This window comes from Salmo salar, chromosome ssa09, assembly GCF_905237065.1.
Source record: "Salmo salar chromosome ssa09, Ssal_v3.1, whole genome shotgun sequence".
In the NCBI taxonomy this organism is placed as follows: Eukaryota; Metazoa; Chordata; class Actinopteri; order Salmoniformes; family Salmonidae; genus Salmo; species Salmo salar.
Window position 1 is genome coordinate 73339690 of NC_059450.1, and position 14498 is coordinate 73354187.

The following is a 14498-nucleotide window of genomic DNA, read 5'->3' on the forward strand; positions in this document are numbered from 1 at the left end:
AAAACCCTTGTTGGCAATCACAGAGGTCAGACGTTTCTTGTAGTTGGCCACCAGGTTTGCACACATCTCAGGAGGGATTTTGTCCCACTCCTCTTTGCAGATCTTCTCCAAGTCATTAAGGTTTCGAGGCTGACGTTTGGCAACTCGAACCTTCAGCTCCCTCCACAGATTTTCTATGGGATTAAGGTCTGGAGACTGGCTAGGCCACTCCAGGACCTTAATGTGCTTCTTCTTGAGCCACTCTTTTGTTGCCTTGGCCGTGTGTTTTGGGTCATTGTCATGTTGGAATACCCATCCACGACCCATTTTCAATGCCCTGGCTGAGGGAAGGAGGTTCTCACCCAAGATTTGACGGTACATGGCCCCGTCCATCGTCCCTTTGATGCGGTGAAGTTGTCCTGTCCCCTTAGCAGAAAAACACCCCCAAAGCATAATGTTTCCACCTCCATGTTTGACGGTGGAGATGGTGTTCTTGGGGTCATAGGCAGCATTCCTCCTCCTCCAAATACGGCGAGTTGAGTTGATGCCAAAGAGCTCCATTTTGGTCTCATCTGACCACAACACTTTCACCAGTTGTCCTCTGAATCATTCAGATGTTCATTGGCAAACTTCAGACGGGCATGTATATGTATTATTGAGCAAGGGGACCTTGCGGGCGCTGCAGGATTTCAGTCCTTCACGGCGTAGTGTGTTACCAATTGTTTTCTTGGTGACTATGGTCCCAGCTGCCTTGAGATCATTGACAAGATCCTCCCGTGTAGTTCTGGGCTGATTCCTCACCGTTCTCATGATCATTGCAACCCCACGAGGTGAGATCTTGCATGGAGCCCCAGGCCGAGGGATATTGACAGTTCTTTTGTGTTTCTTCCATTTGCGAATAATCGCACCAAATGTTGCCACCTTCTCACCAAGCTGCTTGGCGATGGTCTTGTAGCCCATTCCAGCCTTGTGTAGGTCTACAATCTTGTCCCTGCCATCCTTGGAGAGCTCTTTGGTCTTGGCCATGGTGGAGAGTTTGGAATCTGATTGATTGATTGCTTCTGTGGACAGGTGTCTTTTTTACAGGTAACAAGCTGCAGTTAGGAGCACTCCCTTTAAGAGTGTGCTCCTAATCTCAGCTCGTTACCTGTATAAAAGACACCTGGGAGCCAGAAATCTTTCTGATTGAGAGGGGGTCAAATACTTATTTCCCTCATTAAAATGCAAATCAATTTATAACATTTTTGACATGCGTTTTTCTGGATATTTTTGTTGTTATTCTGTCTCTCACTGTTCAAATAAACCTACCACTAAAATTATCCACTGATCCTTTCTTTATCAGTGGGCAAACGTACAAAATCGCCAGGGGATCAAATACTTTTTTCCCCACTGTACATCAAACCCTAGCTAACTAATACAACATTGCTATAGGCTACGCAATATCACATGTTATTTTACCAGACTCACAACATGTCCCTTTCTAGCTGTGTAACCAAATGATTGCATACTACTGGTACAGTGAACAGATTTAGCTAACACTGTAACATTATGGAACAATGTTTTCTAATTAAGCAAATGGTTGGCGGAAGAGGCTATACAGACAGTCCTGGCATGAAAAATGATGATTTATGTTGCACAGATGAGAGCCATGTGAACCGAATCCCACAGGGTTGTAACATCTAAGGAGGACGCTGTCCCGGTGGTTTTGACATTTATGCTCTCCCCATTGACTAGAATATACCACGGTGACATCTAGATGGCTACCAATATTAGTTATTTCTTGTGTAGGCTGCTATCCTACTTGAAATGCTATATAATCCTGGGAGGGGAAAGAGTTTGCCATGTGACTAGGTTCCACCACCGACACTGTGTTAGGCTACAGCTGACCAGTGGCACTGCACCGTAGGTAGGCACAACGTGTTTTATGTGTATAATGTGGCCCGTCCATCTGAAAACATATGGGTAATTTCTGGAACTGCTAGAAACAAACCATTTTCTCTGTAGTAACAGTGGAAACATATCTGTCATGAATCTGCACTCAGTCTATTCTGTATGGCACTCCGGGGCAGGCACACCGCCTATAATCACAATCATTATTCTCTGGGTGATGTTTTTCCAGGTCGCACAGCTAGTTATTTAAGAGCAATTTAGAGCAGACCAAAATGTATTTTGTCAACTTGAGCTAGCTAGCTAGCTAGCAAACGTTAGCCAGCTAGTTTAGCTAAGGAAACATGTGGTAATACAATGTTGGCTAACAATAAATATACTTATAAACAACTCAATTTAACTACCCAGCAGCTGCTAAAAATATTATTTCACTTCACAGGCGCTTCAAGAAGATATTTACTAAAATCGTCTGAGCTTTATCTGTCTCTCCCGACAGGATGAGGTTGGCGCCTGAAACTGATCATTTGAATCTACAGTGTATTAGCTATTACTGTAAAGAAATACAGTATGTTAGAGTAATTTTTATGAGGCTTCCAAATTACAGTTCATTTTCATCATTTTACCCATCATGCAGTTCAATCTACACCACGAATGCTGTAAAACACATGTATGGTATTTTACTGTGCATCCTACAGGGTTTTACTGTTGAAATTACAGAAAAGTCGTACAGTGTACCAAAGCCACCTCATAAGCCACTAGCGGTGCGTAGGTAAAATCACTGGGGAAGCCAAGCCAGAAGGAAAGCCATATTACAATCTTTGTGTTGTGATAATTGTGTTGTTTGCTCTATAATCTGTTAGTTCATATGTCTTGTGACAATGATATATAGGCCTCAGGCCGAGACAATAAGAAGACACAGTGGCATCGTAAATTCAACCACACCTTGGTTTTATCACAAAACCAGAGAGCAACCTCTGTCTGACGTCCACAAAGCAAATTGCATCTAATAAACACTTACATGACCGACTGCATGGTCAATCAAGTTAATGTTTCCGACATTTTCAGACCACTAAATAACTATTGATTTAGAACCATGGAGAATTACTGCAAGTCACAAAGAAAACAGGAGCTGCCTCCACTATTCCAGCCTCACCTCTACTTAGTCTAATACAGTGACAACTAAAAGATACCAAAAACTATTTAGTCCAATCAACGTAAACTAAATATGATGTGGCTTCCATGGTTCTGATTTCTCTGTGTGTGTGTGTGCCTTCGTGCAAGTTGAAAAAACATGTTGACTCACCCTATTAGTAGAAAAAAGCCAATGCCCTCCTCATCTCTTTCATATTGATAAAACGGTCTATGACTCTGTCATACAGTACACACTTTTATTTTTTTTGTCCTAGGCTACCTGGCTAAAACGCTTGCTCGCTAGCCTAACTTCCATTCATGGGCAACGTTAGCTAGTTAACATTAGCCTTCTACATCTAATTACATATTGAACTTCCATCCTCTCAGTCCAGGTGCACAATGTATGAATGTATGGTTAGATCAGAATAGCAGTTGTAATCATTGGCCAGTACGATAACTAAGTAAAACCACAAGTTCAAATCCCTGTCTCCACCATTGCTAATTCATGAAAGTGCCAATTTTAGCTAGCTAGCTGGCCAACGGAGGACAACACAATGAGATGCAACAATTCAAGTTGTTTCTGTCAATTACATATTTCTCTTGATAGAATGTAATAGGATTGAAACTAAATCCAAACTGGATTTTTTTCTTATGTGCCAGGACCATTCACAGTTGAGCTCACTCAGTTTAGCTCAAGGCTGATTGGCTATTATTTTAAACTTTTTTTATCAAGGGAGGCCAAATGCTCGCTGGCTTCCCTTGCATTCAATTCTACGTGCGGCAACAATGTCATACTATTTATGACCAGACAGCATCAGTTAGATGGCCTACACATACAAAGACAGAGGGGCGCTGTTTTGCTCACTCAGATGCTTTCTCCGGTGAGATACGTTCAGCCTCTTCCAAATTGAAGTAAAATTACAAAACCACAGAGAGACGAAAGATACATTATTTTAAATGTAAAAAAATGTAATAATATTGGTCAATTTATTTTGTCTTCACTTGGCATCCATGAATACATGCCACTGCATATCTAGCAGCTGTTGTGTGTATGGAAATGTTTTGTAGATTTTGTTTTGTCCCGTTTCAACAGATGTAAATGAACTTGGCTATCTTTCACCAGTTGAAGTACCGTTAGCAGGAGAGAGCTAGCCAAACGTTGTCTAACATTAGCGAGCTAACTAGCTCACTAATGTTAGCTGTTATTTTTGCCACAATCACACTAGACCTGAATCAAACAATGAATCCAGCGGGCAAACGATTGTAGATCGACATTCTGAAGTTTTTTCAGCTCAATGTGACTTTTTATTAGAGGCAGTATAGCAATGTAACGTTATATTGATCTATAACTTTCCCTAGCTAATTCCCTACTTTTCACACTGACACAGTAATAAACAGCTCTACAGGCTTCACTGTCGTGGTGCACAGTCAAGACACAACACTATGCTCATCATGTCTTAGGAGGGTCAGATGGTGACAGGTGTCCCAGCAGAGTCAGACAGAGAGGGAAGACCAGTCTACGGAGGTCAGGTGAATTTTGCAGTATATTAACAATATCAGTGAATTATATAAAGTTGCATCTTGAATTGATTGGTAGACCTACAGTAGCTACAGGACAGCAGCTTAAAGCTACAGTCTGGGATCTGGGAATAATGGTCATTTCAATTATTGAACCATTAAATATATTCTTGTATAAAATAATGTATAAATGTACACCAAGGTAATTCTTTGTCATGCCTCATCTGAGCAGGATCAGATGGTAACAGGGGTCTCAGCAGGGTCAGGCAGCCAGGGAAGACCAGTCTGTGATGAAGCTGAGGTGAAGTTTTGTAGATACAACACTTTATTCACTCTGTGCAGCAAACACTGGACAAGCCAAAAAGATTTAAACTATTTTAAGGCAGTCTGACAATCGTCTAAAGTTGATTTCAGCTGTATCAAGGATTGAAAGATGTGAGGAAGACCTGGGAAAAGCTATTGAGGATCATGAATGGATAGTTATGTTTAAATTCCCAGTCATATAATCTCAGACATAAATGACTGCACGTTACCTCTCTGGGGTATGTGAGACGCTAGGGTCCCACCTGCGGGACACACTATTCAACAGCCAGTGAAATAGCAGGGCGGCAAATTCAAAACAACAAAAATCTCATAATTCAAATTTCTCAAACATACAACTATTATATCCCATTTTAAAGATACACTTCTCGTTAATCCAACCACATTGTCCAATTTCAAAAAGGCTTTACGGCGAAAGCATAACATTAGATTATGTTAGGACAGCGCCTAAACAAGAAAAACCACACAGCCATTTTCCAAGCAAAGAGAGGCATCACAAAAACCAGAAATACAGCTAAAATTAATCAGTAACCTTTGATTATCTTCATCAGATGACACTCCCAGGACTCAATGTTACACAATACATGTATGTTTTGTTCAATAAAGTAATTATTTATATCCATAAACCCCATTTTACATTGGCGCATGATGTTCAGAAAATGTATTGCCTCCAAAACTTCCGGTGAATGAGCACATCAATTTACAAAAATACTCATCATAAATGTTGATAAAATTTTCAACAGTTATTGAAAGAATTATAGATACACTTCTCCTTAATGCAACCGCTGTGTCAGATTTCAAAATAGCTTTACAGCGAAAGCACATTGTTCAATATTCTGAGTACAGAGCTCAGCCATCAAAGCAAGCTATACAGTTACCCGCCAAGTTCTGGAGTCAAATAAACTCAGAAATAGTATTATAAATCTTCACTTACCTTTGCTGATCTTCGTCGGAATGCACTCCCAGGCCTCCCACTTCCACAAGAAATGTTAATTTTGTTTGATAAACTCCATATTTATGTCCAAATACCTCCATTTTGTTTGCGCGTTCAGATCACCAATCCAAAGGCATAATGCGTGAGCGCAAAACCCGAGACGAAAAGTCAAATAGTTCCATTACCGTTTGTAGAAATATGTCAAACGATGTTTACAATCAATCCGTAGGGTCTTTTTAACATAAATCTTTGATAATATTCCAACTGGACAATAGCGTATTCATTACAGAGGAAAAAGAAGGAACGGCGTGCCTGCGTACCAGCACATTAAACAACTTGTTGGTCTCAGGCTTGAGACAGCTCTTATTCTCTGCCCAGTAACAGTATAAGCATGAAACAAGGTTCTAAAGACTGTTGACATCTAGTGGAAGCCTTAGGAAGTGCCAAATGACCCCACAGACACTGTAGTTTGGAAAGGCAATAAGTTGAAAAACTACAAACCACTTCCTGGTTGGATTTTTTCTCTGGTTTTTGCCTGCCATATGAGTTCTGTTATACTCACAGACATCATTCGAACAGTTTTAGAAACTTCAGAGTGTTCTATCCAAATCTACTAATAATATGCATATCCTACCTTCTGGGCCCGAGTAGCAGGCAGTTTAATTTGGGCACGTTATTCATCTGAATTTCTGAATACTGCCCCCTGTCACTAAGAAGACCATCCATAGAACATACTATATGTGAGTGAAACTGAATAATGTGCACTCAGAAATGTCATTCCTGTGCTGGAGGTGTAAAGCACAAAAGAGGACCTATTTGCATTTGTTATGGAAACTGTATAACCTAGCATTTATAAAGGCTAAGAAATGCATTGCCCTTAATTGGAAGGTTGGTTATCCTCCCACAATGTCACAATAGATCGCAGAAATATCAGATTATGTATCATTAGATTTGATTATTACAAGATTAAGGGTATACTGGGCAACTTTTATAAGGTCTGAATGACTTCTATGGAATACTGTATGACAAAAAGAGTCTGTATTGAAAACATGCCCACATCAGGGGAGATACCTATTTAGGCTATCCCTAGCTGATGGGCTGCTCAGTCCTGGCCCTGGGGATCTGCCGTCCTGTTGGTTGTCTCTCTGGCCTTGGCCTAACACACCTGAAACCAATAATGAATTTTTCACTAAGATCCTAAAGCTGAGTGGGGTGTGTTGGGTTGGGGGTTGCAGGGTGGTGGACCACTTTGGGCAGGACTGGGTGACCCAGCTATATTGTGTGCAAGTAAAATAAACTCCACAGTACTATTAGGGCTATGAGATGAATTATAAGGAGGATGTGTTGTTTCTGTGTGTTAATGTACAGTATATGTGTAGGTGGATGTGTTTTATATATATATATATATATATATATAGGCTTGGTATATATATGCGCACACACATATATATACACTGCTCAAAAAAATAAAGGGAACACTTAAATAACACAATGTAACTCCAAGTCAATCACACTTCTGTGAAATCAAACTGTCCACTTAGGAAGCAACACTGATTGACAATAAATTTCACATGCTGTTGTGCAAATGGAATAGACAACAGGTGGAAATTATAGACAATTAGCAAGACACCCCCAATAAAGGAGTGGTTCTGCAGGTGGGGACTACAGACCACTTCTCAGTTCCTATGCTTCTTGGCTGATGTTTTGGTCACTTTTGAATGCTGGCGGTGCTTTCACTCTAGTGGTAGCATGAGACGGAGTCTACAACCCACACAAGTGGCTGAGGTAGTGCAGCTCATCCAGGATGGCACATCAATGCGAGCTGTGGTAAGAAGGTTTGCTGTGTCTGTCAGCGTAGTGTCTAGAGCATGGAGGCGCTACCAGGAGACAGGCCAGTACATCAGGAGACGTGGAGGAGGCCGTAGGAGGGCAACAACCCAGCAGCAGGACCGCTACCTCCGCCTTTGTGCAAGGAGGAGCAGGAGAAGCACTGCCAGAGCCCTGCAAAATGACCTCCAGCAGGCCACAAATGTGCATGTGTCTGCTAAAACGGTCAGAAACAGACTCCATGAGGGTGGTATGAGGGCCCGACGTCCACAGGTGGGGGTTGTGCTTACAGCCCAACACCGTGCAGGACGTTTGGCATTTGCCAGAGAACACCAAGATTGGCAAATTCGCCACTGGCGCCCTGTGCTCTTCGCAGATGAAAGCAGGTTCACACTGAGCACGTGACAGACGTGACAGAGTCTGGAGACGCCGTAGAGAACGTTCTGCTGCCTGCATCATCCTCCAGCATGACCGGTTTGGCGGTGGATCAGTCATGGTGTGGGGTGGCATTTCTTTGGGGGGCCGCACAGCACTCCATGTGCTCGCCAGAGGTAGCCTGACTGCCATTAGGTACCGAGATCCTCACAAGGGATCCTCAGACCCCTTGTGAGACCATATGCTGGTGCGGTTGGCCCTGGGTTCCTCCTAATGCAAGACAATGCTAGACCTCATGTGGCTGGAGTGTGTCAGCAGTTCCTGCAAGAGGAAGGCATTGATGCTATGGACTGGCCCGCCCGTTCCCCAAACCTGAATCCAATTGAGCACATCTGGGACATCATGTCTTGCTCCATCCACCAACGCAACTTTGCACCACAGACTGTCCAGGAGTTGGCGGATGCTTTAGTCCAGGTCTGGGAGGAGATCCCTCAGGAGACCATCCGCCACCTCATTAGGAGCATGCCTCGGCATTGTAGGGAGGTCATACAGGCACGTGGAGGCCACACACACTACTGAGCCACATTTTGTTCCCTGTATTTTTTTGAGCTGTATATATATTTACCTTGTTTCCAAACCTTTCCCTTGGAAATGAAACCAAAAAATGTGGGAAGAAAATTGTGTTGGGGAGAGAATTTAGTTATTGACTAGAATGGTGAGGATTGGGCATGGAGGTGGCTCGGGCTGAATTGTCATATGAAGATGTCTTAATAAAGAAGTTAAGTCTGTACTTTATTTTTTAAAGAGTTGTTTATTTGTTTGGCTATTGGTTAAAGGTCCAGCACAATATTGATTATTGAATTACATTTGATCTAGTTCAGTTTTATCAATCACTTAAACATATGAAATAATTATCTCTTACCTATAGCTTGATGACTGTGGGTATTTTTGTTTACTTTCTGTTGTTCTAAATAGAGATGGTTAGAAGGGCCGTGGGTCATATTAGATTGAGTAGAAATGTAGAAAATCTGCTTTAGATGCAAAAAACAATTATGGGGGAGGACCCCCAGACACCCCGACAGGTTATGTCCCTTCTAACTTCTAAAACTAAAGTTGAGCTACTGACTGTGCTTATTAGGTTATCCCCATATCCTGGGGGCATACATCATGTATGTCTCCAATGTTTGATCATGAATAATGTCTGTCTGCGACTTTTATTGAAATGTTCTTAGCCCAATGTCAGCGTGTAATTTCTGAATGGTGCTCATAGTGTCGCTGTTCACTAGCGGAGGTAGAATAGATACAGCTCTCCACCCATTGGTGTTGTCATTAACAAAGCTCTAGTGTCGTTTCACTACATAAAATAATAGAGGTAAACGGTCAAACTGCTCACACACTTGTATTTTGTTTTGATAATCTAGTGAATGTTGATCTTTTTGTGGAATACTTTCTCCTTACATCGATCTGTTTAACTATATATATGGATGTTATTGAAAGTCTAAGGATGCTGAACAAAGGATTCTCAATGTCAAGCCTGGTCTTCTGCTTTGCTTTCTTTCTTCTACCGCTGCATTCCGCCAATGGAGACGTGAGCTATTCTTTTCCGGAGGAGATGAAACGAGGATCTGTTATTGGAAATATAGCCAAGGATCTAGGGCTGGAGGGGAGCAGACTGTCCGCTCGTAAAGCCCGAATTGATACTGAAGGAAATCGCAAACGTTATTGTGACATTAATCTGAGTACCGGAGATCTGATTGTTGCGGAGAGGATTGACAGAGAGGGGCTTTGTGGAGAAAAGGTTTTATGCATACTAAAAATTAGAATTGGTCCTAGAGAGTCCACTTGAGTTGCATCATATATCACTTCAAATCCAAGATATAAACGATAATTCACCCATATTTCCCAAGGATTTAATTAAGGTAGAAATCAGAGAATCCGCTCTGAAAGGAGCGCGCTATCGTGTAAACGCAGCTCACGACGCAGATATTGGGCAAAACGCAGTGCAAAGCTACGTATTACAAAGGAATAATCATTTTGTTTTGGTTTTGCAAACGAATAATGCTGGTATTAAATACGGTGAGTTAGTTCTGGACAAAGAATTAGACCGCGAGGAGCAGCAGGAGTTGAAACTGTTGATGACAGCTGTAGATGGGGGCTCTCCGCAGAGATCAGGAACTGTAGTCATACACGTCACTGTACTGGACGCTAACGATAACGCCCCAGTGTTTAGCCAGGCCGTCTATAAAGCCAGTCTGCCTGAAAACTCTCCTTTAGATACTGTAGTGGTTACAGTGAGTGCTACGGATGCAGATGAGGGAGTGAATGGGGAAGTGACGTATGAATTTAGTCGAGTATCTGAAACAGCAAGGAATGTATTTACTATGGACCAGAATACAGGAGAAATTAGAGTGACAGGAGAAATAGATTATGAAGAAGAGACACAATTTGAACTTTTTATTGAAGGGAAAGATGGTTATGGACTTTCCTCGGACAGTAAAGTTATTATAGATATTACAGACATAAATGACAACGCTCCTGTGATATATCTAAAATCTCTGACTAGCCCCATACCTGAGAACGCGTCACCTGGTACAGAGGTGGGCATCATTAACGTGCAGGATAGAGACTCTGAGAATAACCGACAGGTCCGCTGCTACATTCAGCAAAACCTTCCCTTTAAGCTGGTGCCGTCCATCAAAAACTACTATTCTCTGGTGACCACGGGCGAACTGGACCGGGAACTAGTGTCTGATTACAACATTACAATCACTGCCACCGACGAGGGCTCTCCACCTCTGTCCTCCTCTAAAAGTGTTCAGTTATCTGTAGCTGACGTCAACGACAACCCACCTGTGTTTGAGGGACAGTCCTATAAAGCCCACGTGACTGAAAATAACAAACCCGGTGCCTCCGTGTGTTCCGTTACTGCACGAGACCCAGACTGGAGACAGAACGGTACAGTGATTTATTCTATCTTATCTGGTGAGGTGAACGGTGTCCCGGTGTCCTCGTTTTTATCCGTTAACGGAGACACGGGGGTGATCCACGCTGTGAGGTCGTTTGATTATGAGCAGTTCAGGAGTTTTAAAGTCCACGTGGTGGCCAGAGACAACGGTTCTCCTCCGCTCAGCAGCAACGTCACGGTCAGTGTGTTCATAACGGATGTGAATGACAACTCTCCTCACATACTATACCCCGCCCCAGAGGGGAACTCCTTCATGACCGAGCTGGTCCCCAAAGCTGCGCACGGAGGCTCTCTGGTTTCCAAGGTGATAGCGGTGGACGCGGACTCCGGCCAGAACGCCTGGCTGTCCTATCATATAGTCAAATCCACTGATCCGGGACTTTTCACTATTGGTCTCCACAGTGGAGAGATCAGGACACAGCGGGACATTTCTGAATCTGACAGCATGAAACAGAACCTCATTGTGTCAGTGAAAGATAACGGACAGCCCTCTCTCTCTGCCACCTGTACCATGTATTTAGTGATTTCTGATAACTTGGCTGAAGTGCCAGAACTGAAAGATGTCTCTTATGATGAGAACAATTCCAAACTCACCTCTTATCTGATCATCGCGCTGGTGTCCGTCTCCACCTTTTTCCTCACCTTCATTATTGTCATCCTGGCCGTGAGGTTTTGCCGCAGGAGAAAGCCCAGACTGTTGTTTGACGGAGCGGTCGCCATCCCCAGCGCGTATCTCCCTCCCAACTACGCAGAGGTGGACGGCGCAGGAACTCTCCGCAGCACTTATAATTATGACGCATATCTGACGACGGGTTCGCGAACAAGTGACTTCAAGTTCGTCACATCTTACAATGACAACACACTGCCTGCAGACCAGACTCTTAGAAAAACTCCAACAGACTTTGCTGAAGCATTAGATGACTCCCAGGGGTCCCCAGAGGTAGGCCTCTCTATTCAAAAGTGTTAAGCGTTTAATGTGTATTCTAGGTACTTAGGCCTACATTTGTAATCACAGTGTAGAATAGATGGCAGATGTCAGGTGAGAACGATTTTGGAAGGGTGGAGCAATTTAGACAGAAGGATGAGATGAGAAGCCTGTTTTGATAGTGTGTGCCTCCATGCTGCAGTTGGCTGCCACTTTCCATGTCACTGAACACCCCTTATACATGTGAGACTTCCTTTGTTCCTTGTAATGATTTATATACGTTACATCCCGTGCTAAGAGATGTTTAGAAATGGTTTAGCTGTACTGCACTAGTTACTGTGTACAGTTGTCTTGCTAATATTTATGTGAACATGTCTGTTGTTGAAGTGACATTATAGACTTTTCCAACCACTTGTTGACAACCTTTATTCTTAAAACCTCTTAAATGTAAAGTCCCCATATTTGGGGACCCAATTGGATTTGTTTTATTGAATTCAGTCTGGTATGAGAACGGTAGACCCTATCTGCAAACACAGGATGTCTGCGGAAAGCTGAACATCTTGGCTATTTATGTCACGCCCTGACCTTAGAGAGACTTTTTTCTCTATTTGGTTAGGTAAGGGTGTGATTTGGGTGGGCATTCTAGATTTTCTATTTCTTTGTTGGCCGGGTATGATTCCCAATCAGAGGCAGCTGTCTATCGTTGTCTCTGATTGGGGATCATACTTAGGCAGCCCTTTTTCCCACCTGTGATTGTGGGTTCTTGTTTTTGGTACTGAGCTGAATGCCCTACAGAACGTTACGTTTTTGTTTTGTATTTATTTTGGTTTTGTTTAGTTTCGGTGTTCATCTAAATTAAATGATGTACGCTTACCATGCTGCACCTTGGTCTGATCCTTCTTCAGACGAGCGTTACAATTTATCTCTGCCTTAAATTATTTTGTGTGACTTACTACCATATGTAGGAATACGAATGTATAAGAGCAGGTCGAGCCGATGACCTCATTTCAAGGTTGCTGCTACCTTCATTCCGGTTAGCGTTGTGAAGCATAAATTAAATAAACACGGAATATGTTGATTCACACCGAAAGCCGGGACTCCAAGGATCATGAGGATATCTTATGAAATAACACATATGAATCATGTAGTAACCAAAAAAGTGTTAAACAAATCAAAATATATTTTAGATTCTTTAAAGTAGCCACCATTTGCCTTGCTGACAGCTTTGCACACTCTTGGGATTCTCTCAACCAGCTTCATGAGGTAGTCACCTGGAATGCATTTCAATGAACAGGTGTGTCTTGTAAAAAGTTAATTTATGGAATTGATTTTGTTCTTAATGCGTTTCAGCCAATCAGTTGTGTTGTTACAAGGTAGGGGTGGTATACATAAGATAGCCCTATTTGATTTTAAAAAATCAGGTCCATATTATGGCAAGAACCACTGAAATTAGCAAAGACAAACAACAGTCCATCATTACTTTAAGACATGAAGGTAGGTCAATCTGGAAAAATTCAAGAACTTTGAAAGTTTCTTCAAGTGCAGTCACAAAAACCATCAAGTGCTATGATGAAACTGACTCTCATGAGGACGGCCACAGGAAAGGAAGACCCATAGTTACCTCTGCTGCAGAGGATAAGTTCATTATAGTTACCAGCCTCAGAAATTGCAGCCCAAATAAATGCTTCACAGAGTTCAAGTAACGGACACATCTCAACATCAATTGTTCAGAGGCAACTGCGTGAATCAGGCCTTCATTGAATTGCTGCAAAGAAACCACTACTAAAGGACACCAATAATAAGAAGAGACTTGCTTGGGCCAAGAAACACATGCAATGGACATTAGACAGGTGGAAATCTGCTCTTTGGTCTGATGAATCCAAATTTGAGATTGTTGGTTCCAACTGCCGTGTCTTTGTGAGACGCAGAGTAGGTGAACAGATGATCTCCGCTTGTATGGTTCCCACCATGAAGCATGGAGGAGGAGGTGGGATGGTTATGGGGTGCTTTGCTAGTGACACTGTCAGTGATTTATTTAGAATTCAAGGCACACTTAACCAGCATGGCTACCACAGCATTCTGCAGCGATACACCATCCCCTCTGGTTTGTGCTTAGTAGGACTACCATTTGTTTTTCAAAAAAGGACAGTAACCCAACACACCTTCAGGCTGTGTAAGGGCTATTTGACCAAGAAGGAGAGTGATGGAGTGCTGCATCAGATGACCTGGCCTCCACAATCACCCGACCTCAACCAAATTGAGATGGTTTGGGATGAGTTGCACCGCAGAGTGAAGGAAAAGCAGCCAACAAGTGCTCAGCATATGTGGGAACTCCTTCAAGACTGTTGAAAAAGCATTCCAGGTGAAACTGGTTAAGAGAATGCCATGAGTTTGCAAAGCTGTCATCAAGGCAAAGGGTGGCTACTTCGAAGAAATCTAAATCTAAAATATATTTAGATTTTGTTAATTTTTTGTGGTTACTTCATGATTCCGTATGTGTTATTTCATAGTTTTGATGTCTTCACTATTATTCTACAATGTAGAAAATAGTAAAAAATAAAGAAAAACCCTTGAATGTGTAGGTGTGTCCAAACTGGCTGGTACTGTATATATATATACTTTATTTTTTTATGTCA

The 14498-nt window shown here is 42.4% G+C and overlaps 2 protein-coding genes across 4 annotated transcripts in view; both read left to right on the plus strand.

The window, feature by feature from the left end:
- The window catches only part of LOC106611851 (protocadherin gamma-A11), a 259444-nt gene that overhangs the window by 73020 nt on the left and 171926 nt on the right, over window positions 1-14498 (plus strand). The window lies entirely within an intron of this gene.
- Window positions 8575-12486, plus strand: LOC106593197 (protocadherin gamma-A11-like). The gene is given in 2 exon segments (XM_045723990.1): window positions 8575-9791; window positions 9793-12486. Coding segments are annotated over 2 exon segments (2451 nt in total). The 5' UTR covers window positions 8575-9452; the 3' UTR covers window positions 11905-12486.